The sequence below is a fragment of the Harpia harpyja genome, chromosome Z, assembly GCF_026419915.1.
Source record: "Harpia harpyja isolate bHarHar1 chromosome Z, bHarHar1 primary haplotype, whole genome shotgun sequence".
Taxonomy (NCBI): Eukaryota; Metazoa; Chordata; class Aves; order Accipitriformes; family Accipitridae; genus Harpia; species Harpia harpyja.
The window spans coordinates 80,513,744-80,532,340 of NC_068969.1; the positions used below are offsets into that span (position 1 = coordinate 80,513,744).

An 18,597-nucleotide genomic window follows, 5' to 3' on the forward strand; every position below is an offset into this window, starting at 1 on the left:
CCAGCCAAACAACCCAACAACAACAAACCAACCTGTGGAGGCTCTGACCCGAACTTGGGTCCCTCCTCCCATCACTTCCAGCTCTCCGCTGAAAGCTCTTTCTCTTTCTTTCTCTGTGCTGCTCGGGCTGAACTTTGGGGGCTGAAGTTTTGGAAGAGTCAGAGGGAGAGGGCGGAGGGAGAGAGAGAGAGATTCGTTACTGCTGCTCTTTTTTTTTTTTTTTCGGGGGGGGCGGTATTTTTTTTTTTAATCTCTATTTTTTAGTTCAAATCACCTGAATCTGTGAGGGTGAGAGAGGAGGGGGAGTGGGGGGAGACGGGGAGGGGGGGGGAGAGGCGCTGACAGAGCCCAGAGGCAAAAGGAAGGGTACAGGCACTGCCGCTGAGAGGAGATCGAGAGACAGGGGGTGCACATGACAACCAGCATGCAGAGATGGTAAGAAGTTTCCAGCAGCCTTTCGTTTTCATTCTAGCCTTTACTTTGGTTTGATTTGATTAATAAATCGTGCAGTAACACAAGCAGCCCTGCTCGCTATCCGGTGTGTTTCAGCCTTCAAATAAAGCAGCCGGGCAAGGCGCAGGAGGATAATAAATAAATAAATCAGCCCTGTGCTGCGAGGATTGGGGGAAAAAATTACTAAGAGGCTGTGCTAAACTTTAAGTGAGTTTGGGGGGTTGAAATGGGATGGCCACATGCTTTTTACCGCCTCCTTCCCTCCGCTAAAGATGAGGGGTTAGTGCAAAAAAAGTGTGTGCGTATGAGGGAGGGAGAGTGAAGGTGGAGTGGGGTTGAATCGGACGTACGGTGGTCTGATCTTTTTTGGACACCACCTTCTGCTCGGAAATGAGTAAGGTTTGCACACAATGTAAAGGTAACCTTTGAGAGCCGGGGAACGAGCTGTGTGTTTGCGTGTGAAACAACGCCTGAGGCAGGGAGGCAGAAGTGTAAATCCACCTTCCCTCCGTAACTCTTTTCTTTTTGTTGTGCATGTGCTTGCAGTTTGCACCTCTCCAGTCAGCGGTTGTTAGCAGAACTTGCAGTTATGCTGATGCCCTAACTGTAAAAGGGAGGGGAGAGCCCCCCCAAACCAACTTTGAGCAAGTTTTTTGCTGCTTATTTCATGTGCTGTGCAAATGCACGTCTCCTTCACAGCAGGGATTTTGCAAAGCAGGGTTTGGGCTTTCAGAACCTCTTAATTTAAAAATTAAAAATCGAAATGACTGAGGACCTCACTTGACTGAAGTCCCGTTTGTCTGGGTTGTGATGTGAGGATAGGTTAAACAGCTGCAAAGTAAAAGCACATTTAGAGCCATGACTAAACTTAACATGCATAATGTAACTGTTCGTATTAACAAGTGGACTGACCTCAGTGATGAGCAGTGATCAGCCCATATTCAATGAACTAGCATATTTTCAATCGCTGTTTTGTCTACAGCCTTGGTTTCAGTCAGCCTTTGTCACCTTACTCCAGGGATGTTATATATCTGTCTTGTCTGCTTTGAATATACATATGTGCACACACACACATGTGTGTGTATGTATGTTTATACATATAGGTGTGTGTATATGTACATACATACACCTATGTATGTATATACAGCACTCAAGCTATAGATACAGTGTATGCCTGTGTGCATGAAGGGAGAGCTTGAGATGGAGGGTTTGTATTTTTCCTTTCTTTCTCTAACATGACATGTCTTGTTTCAGTGATCAAAGCCACAATTGGAGTGTAGGAGATGCAACTGTCAAATGTAGGCAACAATAAAAAAAAAAATAAAAAAAAAATAAAAAAGGAGGGGGAAAAAGCAGCAAGTGCCCCGGACTGTGGTTACAGTAATGCTGACAGAAATTAAAGTGGTTTTGAAAGCAGCATGCGATTTATGATGGTTTCCATTTACCCTAGAGTCAAGCTGTTGTAAAATTGATGCACAAAAGACATCATGTAATAATCCGGTGTACCCAGGATTAAAGTGGCAACGAGTGTCTTTTTGTGTGTATGTCTGGCCGAAAGTTAAAATGGTTTGAAGCTATTTTTAAGTAAGAAATCAAAGCAGGATATTCCATACTTCTTTTCTTAACCTGTATGTTAGCCGTGCATAGCAGTCATTGAAATATTTTTTAGTGGAATTGTGCTTTTATTTCTTATTATCTTCCATTTCCCCTCTGTATTATAACCCATCTCCATAGCTGAATTTTAAAATGGGGTAGTGTTTTTGTCATAGTTTCAGAGTACAAATGTTCACAGTTTAATTACTGAGTTCATTTCAGACAGTAATATTTAATAAGCCTGATCAGCAGATCTGCACAAGAATACCAAGTTCCTGTAAAAGTATGTGGAACTTTCCTTGCCCTTAAAAATTGCAGGAATTTTTAATCTGAAATTTAATGGGGCATATGAGCTGTCTGATACACTGTAGTTTCATTTTAAGCTGTCCAGTATTAATGAACCATCTAGCTCTATGTATGTTCTCCTTTAAATTCCTAAAGCACATGAATTTTAAAATTTACTCACTACGTATTTCAAGTGATCCATCTTTACCTGATCCAGATGCAGGAAAATCTAAATGTAAATTATAAATTAATTTGTTACGAGCAAATTTTGAAACTCCTTTTAAGACTTGGGATTGCAAAAGTTTTCCTTAAGCACACATCTTATACACATAACAGAAAAGCCCTTCCTTGGTACATTATTTTGTAAAAATACAACACTGTGACACTTTAGGGGAAAAAATTGACTAGATCTATGTCTTTAATCACATTGCATTTTTATTATTGAGGTATTTGTGAAAGACAAATTTCACATCCAAAATCACATACACATAAAAATTCACATGACAAATCACATACAAAAAAGTATGTGATTACATTAATCAAAGTAAAGGAACAGACAAAAGCAGAGGTGGCTATTGCTGTATTAAAATGTAAGTGTTACAGTTTGAATTTTCTGGTGAGTTTTTGCGTTCAGTGCTTTACATAACATTTTGTCCTAATCTTGCTTGCTGTCAGAGATGTTTCATGGTTGTGCAATTGCTGCAGTCAAGAATGCCAATTTGCATTCCAGGAGTGTCATTTGATTACTTTTATCTGCACAGCTCGAAGACCAGCCCAGACCTCTCATTTCATCTTGCCATGTCACGAGTCAGTGCTGTGTCGTCTTTTCAAAAATCTGCCTGATTTAGACAAGAAAGAAAAGTACTTTCATGTTGCAGCCTCAGTCCCCTGCTAACTTGTCAGCAGCAGGATATGATTCACTTGGGCCCAGAAGAATGGTACAGAAACGAAGGTTAGGCAGTTCAATAAGCCCATGGACAGGTAGTATGTGACATCCCAAGAGAGCTTAAGTTAATGAAGAACAGGTCTGCTTAGTTCTTCACACTCTGACCTGGTGCTGTCCCCACAGTTTTCTCATTTGATCTTTCCCAGCAAATTGATCTTTTCTAGTACTTTTTTGCCTTCCAAGTTAGTCCTTGTGGGACTGAAATTAGCAGAGCAACTTAAGTTGGATAATACAGCTGTTCAGAAAAGAAGAAATTGGACACTAGCTCGTAAAGGGGGGAGGGCAAAGTAAGCTATTCTCTCTGTTGTTACTCAGAATCCTCCCTCCCCCCCCCTTTTTTTTTGTTTTATTTTAGAAAACTTCACAATAGCTGTATTACTTCGGAAGTTCGCTTTCTTTCTTATTTATAGTCTGTATGGATGGTCCATTGCACACTGCATTAAATGTGTATTGTTTAAATAAAACAAACATGCTTGCAGCATAGACTGTAGGTTTGCTTTGGTATTTGTCAGTTGAACTTGCTTGTTAGAAATGATTTGCTAGTCAGTAATGAGGCTTTTACAGTTGTCGTAAGACATTTTAAGTATCAATTGCACATGCCAACTACATTATTTATAGCCTGCTAAATAACTGTAATTCCATAGTATCCAATACTGAAATGCAGTGGAGATTAAACAATAAAAGCCATTACAAATGGTATGTGTAAATATTATGGTAGGTGAAAATACAGTCAGCAAATTACCACTGGCATTACTGGTTTTCTGGAAAACCAGTGTATACAAACAAATTGGTTTTGAACTAAGACACTCTGTACTTAAAATCTGAGTTCTAAAATGGGTCTATGATATTATCTATCATTCTTTTTTACATTATTTTGCACTTAGTAATTGGAAAGTGGAACGGAGGTGTGTTTGTGTGTGTGTGTATTTCAATATATACATGGCTAGGTTGTCAAACAATGTAAGATTTAAAACTAGAATTTGGTAAAGTGTAAGTTGGAAATAATTAAGAGGGTCTTTAGTATGCTGCATGATAATAAGCAGTATTTAACTTTCTGTATTTCATAGCAGATGTTCTCACATATTATCCATGTCCTTTCAAGCTGTAGAATTGAAAACACTGCTGAATGAAAACAAGAACACTTATTATGTAAGGGAAATACTGCTCTCGCTCACTCTCAATATTGCTTTTGAAAATGGGAAGGAACTGTAAAGGATCATTGGTCAGTTAAGCTCCTCTGTAGAGCTAGAGGGAGCTTCATGATTTTATTAGGTATGCCATAGGTAAGAAAAAGGGGATCATATTCTGAATAAGGGAGGGCTGATTGCTAACATTTTCAGAGCCAAAGATCTAGAACTTAGACTTAGAGGTGGCTTTATTCTATGTTACATATACATGGATGTCAGTGGGATTTGTGGCTGACGACAGATTCTTTGTCAATTTCAAGCAAAACAGAAATGACCAACAGCAAAGTAATTGCATTAAAACAAGTCCAAGTAAAACACTGGATTTTATAAAAAACCCCACTTTTATATTTTTTCCCCTCAAAGATGGGAGTTTCTGGCAGTGTCCGTTTTCCTTTTGCACATTGGACACTGTCACCAGAATTTGAAGTTTTTCTTCACTGAATATTGTTTAATGGAAGAGTCCTGACTTTCAGTCTGCAGGTTTGCACGCGGCTTTTGATTTAATGATTTAGTTTGATTTAATGTCCACTATTAGTATGTGTTAGGAAAAAAATGTGCATGTCTGGAAATAGAAAAAGTTTCCCATAAAATAGAGTATATCCGTCATTTTGGAAATGTGTATCACTTCCTAATCTAGCCAGGAATTTGTACTTAATTTAGAGGAATAGCATTTAACATGGCTTAATAAAAAGCATCTGTTTAAACCTTGTATTCTGTGTCAGTTTCATCCCACCTGAATTCTGACATATTTGTTCTAAAAACGCATTGATCATAATTGCTGCTTAATAGTTATATGACAGCTTTTACAAGCATTGCTTTGGACAAACTTATTTACCATTTAAGTAAATTATATAATCCAGTGAGATAAACTACTAGATTTGTCTCCTTTATCTCTTGCACAGTAGCTCTCATTATGTGCCGTGCTAGTAAAAGCCTTTATTTGTTGGTTATTAGAATCTCAGTACACTCAGGAGTTCTGCTGTAATTTAATGTGGTTGTTCAAAGAGGTTCTCTCATTTTAGAATCTTTCCATAGTACTTTCACCACATGTTATAAATATGTATATTTTATACTCCAGATACATATGCAAATACTTTTTTTCTTATTCCAGGTAAATCAAGGTTTTTGAGAGAGAATTCATCTGCAGCCTCTATTTCAGTAGTTCTCTCTTGAAATACTTTATGTAAAAAACCACAAATTCATATAACTTAATCAGATTTGTTTCTGATTTGTTACTTCAGAGAGTTCTTTCTGTTTCTTTTTAATTTTTTTTCATGGAGTTAAAATGTTTTACTATGTACTTAAATCAGATTTTTGTAGTAAATTATAAAAAGCCAGAGAAGTTCTAGAAACATGCTGGGCATTGCAGTTGTTTTTTAATTATGAAAAACAGAATGTCCATAATGCTGATTCGTAAGTCACAAGCCAAAAGAAATCAAAATGCCATAAGCTAACCACTAAAAACTTTTTAAGTCACCATGGTCTGGTGCACTGTCTGGAAATTTAGCTATGTTTTTGCAGCGTATTACAATGGGTTACGTCTACATTTCTGCTGCACATAAAACTTAAGAAGCTAGGCCTGTTTTAGAATTCTTCAGCTACGGGGAAAGTTTTAGACGATATGCAAAGCATATTACGAACTGTTATCAGCTGTAAATGAAGCTGAGTGTATGTGCAACACCCATCATGCTGTCAGCTGGAATCACACTGAATAAGTGTTGCAACTTTATCTTATTTGTCAAATATGTATTATTTTGAAACTTGTGATTTGTGCTTTTAGTCAATGCTTTTAAAAGCTGAATACAAAGATGTAACAGCAAACAAAAAACATTTTTCCCTTTTTGTGACCTGACATTTGCCAAAGTGCCCCATGCTGAAATTTCTTTTCAGTATCTTTTTTTCTTCCAAAGCCAGACATGTACCCAGACACAAAAGCCTCTGTGTATAGCAAGCTGTTTTAAATATTGTGACTCGACGATGTGCTGTCCTTTCTCTGCTTGAGCCAAGGATCTCTGCTCAGTGTCTGTGCATTACCAAGTCCCTTCTTTATTGTACCTCTTGTCAGCTATTCCTATTCATTTAACCTTTCATTAGTGTCTGTGCAGCTTCACTGTCTGGAATGGCAAGGAAAAACTTAAAGGCCTACTGTCACAGTTATTAGATTTCTCGGTTACATCCCAGCAACCATAAAGGAGTAAGAGTCAACACTATTGTCATGCATGCTGCTATCCTGGGGTGCAACTCTTCTGTGCATGTCAAGGACATGTGCCACATGTTGATAATGCATCCCAGGGATAAATGCACGACATGGGGGATAAACCAAGGCTGGCACTAATGGGCTTTGTAGGAGTTATTGCAAAGACAAACAGTTGTGAAGGCATTTTGCTTAGAAGGCCGAAGAGATGGACTTGCATTAAGTGTTGCCAAGGCTTGCTTGTGAGGTACTTGTCAATCATGTTAGTTTCATTTAAGTGCCATTTACAAGGAAAAAAAATGTTTTCTATGACTAGGAAATGTATTGCTTTTCCTTTTTTAAGCTGTCAGGATAAAGTCAACTTGAAGTAGTCGTCAATACTACATTTTATGACTATTTTTTCTATTTACTCGTTTTTGGATCGAAACCTGCAAATCTTCCAAATTACTTGAAAAAATTCTGCAAATATGAATTACAATGTATTTAAAAATATTCCTGTTAGCAAAGCTTCAAATTCACTCTCAGTGTTGTAAAAGCATTGACATAATCTTGTCTGAGCCATAAATTTGGCTGAGAATATCTAGGTGCATCTAAACAGTTTCTTCTACATTTGCCACCCAAAGAGCAAAAATTATTAATTAGGACACTGCTTCCTTATTCTGCTGAGGCACATCTTCCATTTAGTCCAGTGCAATATTCAAATACACTTTGCTTCTAAAGTTCCCGTGAAGCCCATCTTACCTACCCTCTTCACCAATCCAACTGAACTCTGAGCTCTCTGTTTTTACAACAATAAAAAATGCATGCTTATTCCTGACCTCTCTATAGTTGACCTTTTAGAATGCATCTTAATTACATTTTTATCAGTAGTATTATAACAATATGATACATAACTTCATGTGACTTTCATAAGGATATTTTGGTGAAAACAAAATTAGACCTATAGATTTATGGTTGAATTATAATTTCATAACTCCCCTTAGTTCTGTGTAAATCATAAGAGTCTAATGTTGGTCCTATTCATAGCAAGGTTGAAAGTGGGAGTAAAGCCATTGAAATCAGTGGAGTTAAAGTTTCGTGAAACTGTTGAATAAAATCTAGTCACCTCCTTTGCACTTTTGATGTGGCACGCTAAGAGGATTTTAAAGATGGTAAATGTAGTGGGCTCCAGGAAAATTCTTAAAACTTCGTTGTTTTAGATGCACTGTTTAGATCGACATCTTCAAAAAGTGTGAGTGGTCATCATTTATGAATAGGAATTCTGGGCTTTTTAGTTTTTCTTTACATTTCTGGTATGAAAGAAGTGAAGCATGGCTGCACCTTTTTTTTCAATTCAGAACATTGAAGACAAAGCGACCAGCAATGTAGTAGTTGATTATAGGAACAAGTGCCTCCAAAGAAAATTGTGCTTGAGAGAAAATTCAGCAAAAAAAAAATCTTTCTATTTTTCATGTTCAAACACTGGAAATATTTGTAACGCTGATACTGAATTCCACTTCCCTCAAATTAAAAGAGAAGCTCTTATATTTTGTGATTTGAATTAGACAAATATTTAAATGGAACAAAATCTTCAGACATGAGCTGGAACAAATGTAGTAGTGCCACTTAGTTTAAAACATCCTTTCATTACTAGACTGATACTAGCTTTGATGAATCTAAAACTTACTACATGGTTTCCAAATCAAAGATGAAAGGGCCAGTTAGGAATCAAATAAATTTTCCTGTTGAAATGTAGCATTTGACATTTAGAAAGATGTGCTCAGCATGATGAACCACTTCTCTTTACTGCAACTAGCAGGTGATTTTTGCAATAAAACTACTTTGAAATTGAATTGAGGTATAATAGACTTAAGGTAAATTAATTTGGAAGTCCTGATTAGTGCCATTTTTGAACTAAGGGAAATATTTCCCTGAAAGTGCCTTTTTTTTTCCTTTATTGTTAATATATGCCAGTTTTCATTGCTAAGTCATTACTTCGGTAGTTGTTTTGATAGACTCTTACTGGTCTAACTCCATTGGCTTTGTTGTGGCAGTGTGCCAGTTTTACTAAAGAAAGGTTTTGTTACTCACCTCACTGTGAAGTTACCGGTATATTTCTAGTACTAATCAAAAGGGCATATACCCCATCTGTATGTTTGAACAGTTTATTATGTACAGTAATTTATAGTCTACAGTGCAGTTGGACAGTGCTTTTGTACTGATCTGATGCCAATTACATGTTTCTAAAAGCTCACTGATAATACTTAACTTTACAGAATGAGATTCTGCGCAGAATGCTAGGGAGCATCATGGAAAATATTTTGCTGTTCTGCTGAAGATTCTAAGAATTAGTAAAAATTAGTAAATATTACTTAAGTAATAGTGAAAACTTAAAGCTTTCTTCTGTGCTAGGCCATGACCATATTTCAGTTAGCAGCTGTATTTTGAGTTGGCTTTTGAAGATACCTTGTTTCTAATGTCCCGTACAATATGCCTGATCAAAATAAATGATGCTACAAACCAGTTGGCTAAGTGATTGTATAAGCAATTTGAAGAGGCTGAGGAATTTATGTTCTTCAGTACACAAACTGGCATTAAGATTTTCTCCACACTTTGGTGCAAATATTGAAAAGCAATGTGTGAAATTGCATATGTTATGTAACTAAAGGCTTCTAAGGGATTTTAAGTCTGAGCTGATACAACTCACGTGGCAAGACAGCAAGAAAGCTAAGTAGGAACAGGAAGCAATAGCAGATAAGTGATGTGTGTTTTAAAGGTTTCTACTCCTTTACTTAAACTGTGCTTCTTTTTTAACTCTTGCCTTTGGAATGTAAGTTATAATCTTCTCTACTTCCTCTTATCCACATGTAACTTGTACTACTTTGCATGTCAGCAGTGAGTCTCATTTATCAGCTGATATATTTAAATGATTTATGATATAAAATGATTATTCCATAAGCAAGAAGTCATTCAATTGCTAAGTGGAGACTCAGAGAGGATGCAGATATGCATCCTTTTTTGTTGCTTTTTGGAATGCTCTTGGCAGTATGAGGGCAGCAAGGGTGGGAGTGAGCTACTTGGTTCTTCATGGTTTGGCTTGGTGGTCAGAAAGTGGCAAGAAGGTCTTCACCATCTCCTGCTAATTGATAGCTTTCATGAATACTGTAGTAGTAGTCTTTTGATTACAAAGAAGAGGAAGAAATCTCAGTGGTGCTGGTGATGGCAGGGAAGGAGGTGGGTGAGGTTGATAGTATAACGTTGAAAGAGTTTGAACAGGCTTTCATCTCTAGTCACCATAGAGGAAGGGCAAGAGGCTTGCCTCTTTTCCTACTCTGCACACCTTTCTGGTCTCTCACATAACTTGTGTGTGGAATTTCATAGCCCTTTTCCTATTAAATGGTTCACAGGTGTGGGCAGTGTGGTTGGATGAGTTTTGCATAATGTGTAAGTTCTGTGCAGCATTTGGAAGTCACTGGGCCTATATAGAGGGTTTGTGGGTGTGTTAGATAAACCTGTGGAACATACAGGCAGTTACTGTCTTCCCACTGTCAAACAGTAAGCGTCAAAAAAAATCACTCTTCTCATGCAGTTTTTGCCAGACCCATAAGAATCTAATCACAGTAGACTGAATGGTTGCAAGAGAGAAACTTGCTGAGTGGTGAAATCAAGAGAACTGCTCTTGTCCTCACCGTTACGGATTTAAGCCTGAAGGATGTGACATGATACTATTCACCTCCAGACTTCAATTTTAAATGTAATTGGTTTTCAAGATTGTTTTTGCTCTTGTGGTGATAAGTTTATAATAAAGCAACACAAATTTAGCCTCGTAACAAGCAAAATACGCATGTTCCTTTTGTTTTACATATTGCAAGAATGATTTTGATTTAATGTGCTTTTTAAAATATATATCAGTGGCATGTATGGAAAGATGAACTACAGATGTAGTGGAAGAAAAAAACTTTCAGAAATTCTGCTGCAGCCTCCCTGTGTGGGGGTATGTGTGTGTATATATGTACATATACAATATATTACAGTATATACATACACAATATGTATGTCCTTATAAATGCATTAACATGTAATATACACATGCATACATACACCTACATACATAGTACACACATAGTACATGCATGCATCCATATAAATGTGGGGGGGTTTATACATATATATGTATAAAGGTTCTTCTGGACAGGCATCTTCAATACCAAGAAGGCTTTTTGGGCAGTCTGGTTCTTGAGTAAGATGTAGATCAATCCTAAAAGGTGTCTGTGAAAATTAGTGCACTGCTAGAAGGGAAACCAAACATTGTACCTCGCTTTAGTCTTAGGAGAACATTTTAGGAAATACTAGTTTCTGTGTGGAGTTTTGTATTTCTTATTCTATCTTCATTATTCTACAGCTTTCTTGTCTGTTCTGTATATTATAAAGCCTCTTTCTCAACATTCTCATACAATCTGCAGTGTTTCCTTTGAGAAATATATTGTTATCTTATTCTGTGATTTGAATATGTTCCCATAAGCATTACTTAAACGAAAGCCAGTATTGTGAACCTGTGTCTTATAAATATATTACAGTAATGATAACGTGACCTGCTAATAATCAGGCCTCTGATACCTCTCTAATTCTGGGAACTAAAGATGACCATGCCAGCTCTTGTGGATATTTTCCCTGGAAAAGCAGTGTAGGATTGGATTTGTAGAAGAATCCTTTCATTTTTCTTCTAAATTAGGGATCTCCTCTCCTTTAAGAGTCTGATGACTTCCATTTACAATGACAATATTGCATGAAAGGCACGACACTATGCCTTTTGTCATACATTATAAAAGAAGAATGATCAAAAATGGTCTGGCATTTCACTGGCTTGCAAAAGAGGATCTTCAATCCATTTGTCTTTGGTTCTATTGCTGTTATAATGTACATTGAAGTATATTGTGATTATATTATGGGAGTGTTTTCACAATGTGCAGGCTTAGTTATGTTATAGAAAGTATCTCTGTATTTTCTGTGAAAAAGCTTCAGGACTGTGAAGATTTTAGGAACCTGCTGTTCCTAGTAAGATAGTCTTGGGAAAATAACTGTTTATAACTGAGGCTTCTCATAAAATAATGGGAAATATCAGGTGTTGGCAAAATGCAGTGCCAGGGTGGGAAAAAGCATAGAAAACTTCATAAATTATGTAAAGGTTAATGGAAGCTTAGTTGAAATTAAATCATGTTACTTAGCAGGTAACTTTTTTTACTACCATTCATGTAATTGCAGTGTTACCAGTCACTGAGATAGGTATGCAGAATTGCTGAGTCCTGTATAAACAGACACAGGTCCTGTTTAACATGGTTTCAGACAAGGTAGAAGTTGGTGCATTTGAGGCATTAGATAGTTTCATTGGAAGTACTGGATGTTTTGTTAACAGGGTTTGCACTGTACTTATTGCTGGCCTTTGGTACTTAAAAATCTCTCAGTTAACTAGTGTATTGAAATTTCATCCCAGGATGTCAAGAAAATGTGTTACATCTGGAATCATAGGCCAAAGCCAGGTAGCATTCTAGGACATTTCTCGAATAGAAACATGGGATATGTGTGGCAGTTCAGGATGGAGTGAACAAACTTCATTTGCAGTTTATTTACAATGAGCTGATGGAACAGATCCTCTCTCATCAAAGTAGTCAGTACCAGATCTCACGTTGACTTCAAAAAAACTTCTGACTTTTTAAGTTCCTGGTTCTTGTGGGTATACCTACTGAAGACTGCAGGTTACTGCAGGTTACTGCAGGGTAACCTTAAATAGGAATTTACAGCTTGTCAACTAATTTGCACTGTTCTGATCATATGTAGTTTACTTCACTTTCAGTGTTGGCAAAGCTACGTGACATGTGCTGCAAGCTAATTGATACACTGTGAATCTGTATCCTGATGACCTGATGATTTCTTCTTTGTGTAGTTGTTTTCTAATAGTTCATGGGTTTTTTGCCTTTGGCTTTCATGAGCTTGATGTCCAGTCATAATTACCAGAGCCAGAGAATGGTAGGGCCGTGGTATTAACACTTTGCTCTGAAGGGATCATGGGAATTTGAATCATGGCATATATTCAAGAGGGTTTTTTAATGTCTTATGCTAAAGACAACCACTCCATGAATAGTATCTGAGTCACCATGCTAGTTATCCAAAACCTCATAGAACTGAGGAAGAAACATTGTCTGGAAAAGAAGTCCAGTCATGCTTCTAAAGTAGCGACTGAAAGAGTAGAACTGAAAGGGGGGGGCAGTTTTATTATAAGTGATAGTTGCAGAGTTAAAAAAACCCACAACCGAATACATATCAGTAAATGTGTGGTCTGCATAATATTATCATCTGTAGCAGGTAGTCATATGTTGATTGTGAAGGATGGAAATGTGGGTAATAATGTAATTATGTGGTATACTGTAATGTTCTCAAAATACAAGTCTGTCTTAAATAGAGCAAAATCTATGGATAAACTTCACAGAATCCTAGAATCATAGAATACCAGTTTGGAAGGGACCTCAGGGATCATCTGGTCCAACCTTGGCAAAAACACGATCTAGTTGGTAACTGCAATGCACATGTAGAGCTCTATAGGATTAATTGTTGGTCTGAGGTGGATTGTAACTCTGGAGTGCACTAAATGGTAGCATCTTTGTGTTTATTCATACTAGCGTTACACTATTACTTATTTACAGTGCTTGAAATGCACCAGTGCCTTTTGCATGCAGGATCAATGCCCACAAAGTATGCAAGATGAAGTCTTCCCTTTTCTTTAGGTGAAGCTAGTTTTCTAAATGTATTGTGTTTGTGAGACTGGGAGAAGTAGGGGTGTAGTTTCTGAGGCAGGCACAATTTAGACAAGGGTAACACAGGCTGATATTTTTGAGGCGTATGCAGATGCTGTCAACTTTGTTTCTTTCTTCCCCAAGATTACATTATTTTTCTTCCTGCTGTGTTCATGAACTGAACTAATGCTGAATGTGGCCCACCCTGTTACTATGCAGGTTGTTAAGCAGGCTGCTTCTGGGGTGATGTTAAAGTTACTGGTTTTAACTGAGGAAGACTTAAATGGTTTACTCATGAGTGCCATGTTAGCCCTATTACCACAGTTGTAATCAACAAACAAACACTTAACTCTTTCAGCTTAAGAGGGAATAGACATCTGGTGCTGTGCGTTCTTCATGGGAAGCCCTGTCTTTGAAAAATTTATTTCTTCCTTCATACAAACATAGTGTGTGACATCACAGGCACACTCTTTCCAAGTGTTCGGCAAGGGCCATGTTTTTTGTTAAGTATCTGAAGGAGGAAAAAGAGGGTTGTAGTCAGATTTTGTCTAGATGGGACGTTGTATATGCTGACAGAAGAAATATTTCTGTCAACAGTGCTATGTCATCTCTCTAAGTAATGTTAGCTAAGTTGATGGAGGTGGCATTACTGTTTGTTTGGAAAGGCAGTGTATATTTTTTGTTTTAAATTTGTCAAAGAGTGTGAAATTAAAGAAGTTATGCTGTTAACTTTTATAAGATAGGTACCAAAATTAAAGTATCTGGTTTGTTTGTGTATCAAGAATACGTAAGCTGTTTTCTAAACACTTGAACCCCCCCAAAATTACTGCTGTGTCTTACGCAAATAGTAGCTTCATAAATTTCAGCCTGGAAAAGCCTATTAATGATGATAACTTACAGCATACTTTCCAAGAAAGCTGCCCCACAAATCTCTGTACTCAGAACTTCATCTACAGAGACAATGTCAATGTTTCTTGTTACAGAAAACTGCGAGCACAGGACTTCCTGTTGAAAAAATGGCTTTAAATGTACTTCTTTGTAGGGAAGATGGCAGAGCAAGGAGACCCTTTCAAACATCTGAGAAAGCTTATTTAGATTAGTTGAAGTCTAATTCTTTCTGTAGAATGAAACAAGACATCCATAAGGTTAATCCTTGTGGACATTCCCATTATATCTCATTTGGTGTCTTTTTGGTTTCTTAAATGAAAACGTTTAGAAACTAGATACCTAACTGAACTGCTCAGAGTTCACTTATTCTGAATTTACTCCTAAAGGCCCTTCCAGGGGCTATCGGTTGAAGACATGTTGATGATATGTCTTTGACACTAATGTTCTTTTTTTTCTAATGCCAAGATAAGTACTACTTGTATAATCCTTGCCTAATTTATTTTAGAATTGATAGAATTTGGTGTTTTATCCGAGACTTAAGATCCCATGCCCAGAGTCATTAAAGAAATCTTCTTTGATTTATATAAATGTTTTGTCATAATGTAGTCTTTAGGGAAGAATTACACCCTTTCGCTAAAAGAAAAGCAACCATTCAAAGGATTGAGTTTCTTTTTCTTAATTTGTAATATAGCCCATTTTGGTGCTGCAGGGCAATATTTTTTTTTCTCCAGCTTATGAAGGGTGTTTCAGCTGAATATGCTCATACCTTTAAAAATCATTTGGTGTGAGAACTTTTTAAGTTAGAGGGTGGGTTTTTTTTTTTTTCTATAATACAGTATACCCTGCCTTTGAGCTTTCAATTTAAGTCTCCTGTCATATACTGCCAAAAAGTTTGTTCAGAGCTCTGTCTGTGTTGAAACATGTATGCCTGTCCCAGTGTCATAACTAATTATATACCTTGTATACTTACTTCTAGTAATTGGAAAGTAGACCTACCGCAGGATAAGTTTTAGTATTAGATTGTATCTTGGGGACATGTTACAGAAATCAAGTTTCCACCAAGCAGCAACTTGAATTTGTAAACAGATATTAGTATTTTAAGTGCATCATCTCATGATTGTTTCTCGACATCTGTGTGTGTTTGTTTTAAACTTGGGGAGAGGGTATTTCTGAACTGTACCTCTGCATGCGTAGTAATTATAACCTACTTCTCTTCAACCGCAGTATTCTGAAGCGTCTGTTGTCTCCACTTGAAATGAAGGCCTCTTGTTGCCATACTGTCTTTCTGCAGATTTTGTTTGGTGGTTCAAAACTTCCCAAAAATGTGTCTGTGTACATTGCCCGGCTAGGTTCTGCTTGGCTGCAATGCTGTTTTCAGTTCCTTACTTTAACAAAAGAAAAAAAAAAAGGAGAGAGACTGGCCTTTTGATCAGAGAAAAAGCATAAAAGAGTTAAAAGGGAAAAGCAACACTCCTTTCATCTTTTTCTTTGCAGCATCCTTTGCTTGTGTTTTGTGAGTGTGTATATATACATACATATGTGTTTGTGTATCTATAAATTTTCCTAGGTACATGGAGAAGAAGAGAAGGAGCCTTGTGGTTATGTGTAAAGTTTTACTTTGCGTGCTCACAGCTAGGCTAGCAAACAATGACTTATACGCACCAGCATGTATAAAATATGTGCTCCTTGTCCATGCCTGCTGAATTAACACTTTGCCAGTCTTAAGTCTCAGAGCTTCACATCTTGTCACAATTAAAGTCTTAGGACTGAGCATTTAATGCTAATGATAGATTACAGTATTGTCAGGATGTATTCTGATTTTGGTCTTTGTTGAATTACGAGACCACACTTTCATGGGAGTTGCATGGCTGCTTGCTGTTATGCATTAAAAACTGTTACTTTCATAAACTATTTATCATTGTTTTACTAAAACTACAACAGTAGTGCTTGGATTTCTCCTAAAGGCATATTTTTTTTTTTTAGATAAAATAGAAAAGTAATGGATGTATCTATGATAATGATGATAGTTTTACAGGGAAACTTATTTTTTTATTTGTTTGATAAGGAAACAAGTGCTTGTCTCTTGTGAAACTTCAGGTATTTTTTATTTTTCTAATTAAAGGTTTTTTAGGTAACTTACTGGTTATGTAAGTTTCTGTGTTATCTGTTAGTTTCTGTCTTCGGAAAGCAGCATGATATTTTCAAATGAGTTTGTTACTTTGTGGCATCTTCAAAATTAATGTGTATTAAATCACTTACTTTGAAAGTTTTTGATAACAATATGTATTTTTTAAGCAGTTCCAGTGTCTTGTCAGGCAATTTTACCTTCCACTTTCCTCTCCACAATAGGCATTTCTTAGAAGGTCCAGGGAAGGAGAAGACTGGGTCAGTCTGACCAGGGAAAGTATAATGCTGTCCCACATTCAAGTTTTATATGGTTTCAGAACTGATTTAATATTGCTTGCTAAGAAAGATGAGTGTACTGCATGTAAGATCTTTAAGCGTTTTTTAAACTTCAGTTTTCTTTTTCAAAGATAGGCAAAAATCTATTATCCTAATTTCTTAAGAAAAATAAAGGATTATTTACCAATACAAAAGAACACACTTTATATACAGGGTTTGTTTTTTTTTTAACACCTACCTTGTATGAACTTAAGTAATTTTATTCTCTTTCTTTCTTTTCTGTTCTTATAACTCTCCACTCATGCATGGATTTGAAACACTTAACAGGAAACTAAGCCGGCTATTCCAGTGATGTGAAACAAGCACATCTTACTCTGCCACTGAGGAGGAAAAGAGGCTGAGTATCTTCCTATACCGCAGTCTGGGGAATTCATCTTCTGTATCTATTGTTCATTCTTCTCCTCTTTGATACCTTTTTTTAATCTTGTTTGCTGTAAAGGAAGAAGACAGTTTTGTCCCTATCCTTCAGTCACTTTGGATGTGACTGTTTTAGCCTTCTTTCAGCCAGATGAAATATTTATGGTTTTCTGCTTCTCCCTAAGCTTCTGATTTTTAAATCCATCTTTCCTCTGGAAACCTTATCTGAAGGTTTCCAGAGCAGTAGCAGAGAGAAACTGACATGAGAGTTTTCACTTCTGGTCACAGAAGTCTTAGTTGTCAATGAAAACAAAACTACAAGTGGTAGCAGAGGGCCATGGAGCTATCAGTCCAAAGGGTCGGATAGATTCTGCATTGCTTCCATTCATTCCGTGTTTGAGAGGCCTGTTGTGCCACAAGGACTAAAATTTGAAGTACAAGCTCCAGTTTTTCAAGTCCTGGCAATTAGTGTTTATCAAGGTTTCTGTATAGAGAATTAGAATGTAAGTTGATCAGTCCAGTAAAGGAGAATGAGACAGTTAATAGCAGTATTGGTAAAGTAAATGTCATTTGGCAATAACAGAAACCCTTGTATCAGTAAACTAATTGCTAGTTGACAGGAACATAAAACTATTAGACTATCTAAAATAACTAGAGAAATGCTGCCTGGGAAGAAAATTACTTTTCTTCCATATAAAAAAAACCCACATGGCAGTAGAAGAAGGTTTGGTGGAGTTCTTTGTAACATGTAGCTGAACATAATACCAGATTTATTTTGTCATTGTTCATGTGGTAGACCTTGGCACAGTTACGTTACTCAAATGTTTAGATTATAAAAACAAAGAGTTGATAATATCCATTATTGTGATAAAAAATACAAAGCTTTCCCTTCTTTAGCTACTGCAATGGTAATTAGTAAGCAGTGCAGTAGTTGCCAATTCTTCTGGAGTACCTTTTCTTAGGGGAGAGTAAGGCAAGATCCTCTACGGAAAAGAGAACTCAGTTTAATTTGCACAATTATGGCTTGATTTTGAGGTAAGTATGTGTAAACAATGCAGAAATGGATTCAGCTATGAGAAATGGGATTGACTTTTGAGTTGTGGCCATATTCTGTGTCTTAGTTCTGGAGTTATGAGCTTAGAAGAACCAAAGGAGGTTTTGGAGCACTGGTCTTGTGAATATGGTGCAAACAGAAAAATACAGATGTGTTTTACCAGTATTTATTCAGTCTGCTGCTGGTTTCTTTCTGTCATCTGTTGTCTCAGTTTTAAGCTTCCAAACAACTTTTGATACACACACAGAAAACTTCTCCTATGTGTCAGCATCCTTTTTGAAGGTAACTGTATTGCTTTACATTTTACTCCCCTTACTGATTCAATTTTTAAAGCAAGTTTATTATAGTTTTTTGAATGTTTTGTAACACATACAAAAAAAGTAGTAAAACATCGAAACATCCTGTTTGAT

At 36.8% G+C, this 18,597-nt stretch overlaps 1 protein-coding gene across 1 annotated transcript in view; it reads left to right on the forward strand.

The window, feature by feature from the left end:
• The first annotated feature begins 329 nt into the window (after positions 1 to 329).
• The window catches only part of BNC2 (basonuclin 2), a 342,980-nt gene continuing 324,712 nt past the window's right edge, over positions 330 to 18,597 (forward strand). Inside the window, exon 1 of the mRNA XM_052778116.1 lies at positions 330 to 435. Coding sequence (XP_052634076.1) covers positions 433 to 435 — 3 coding nt within the window. The 5' untranslated portion in view covers positions 330 to 432. The remainder of the gene's footprint in view (positions 436 to 18,597) is intronic.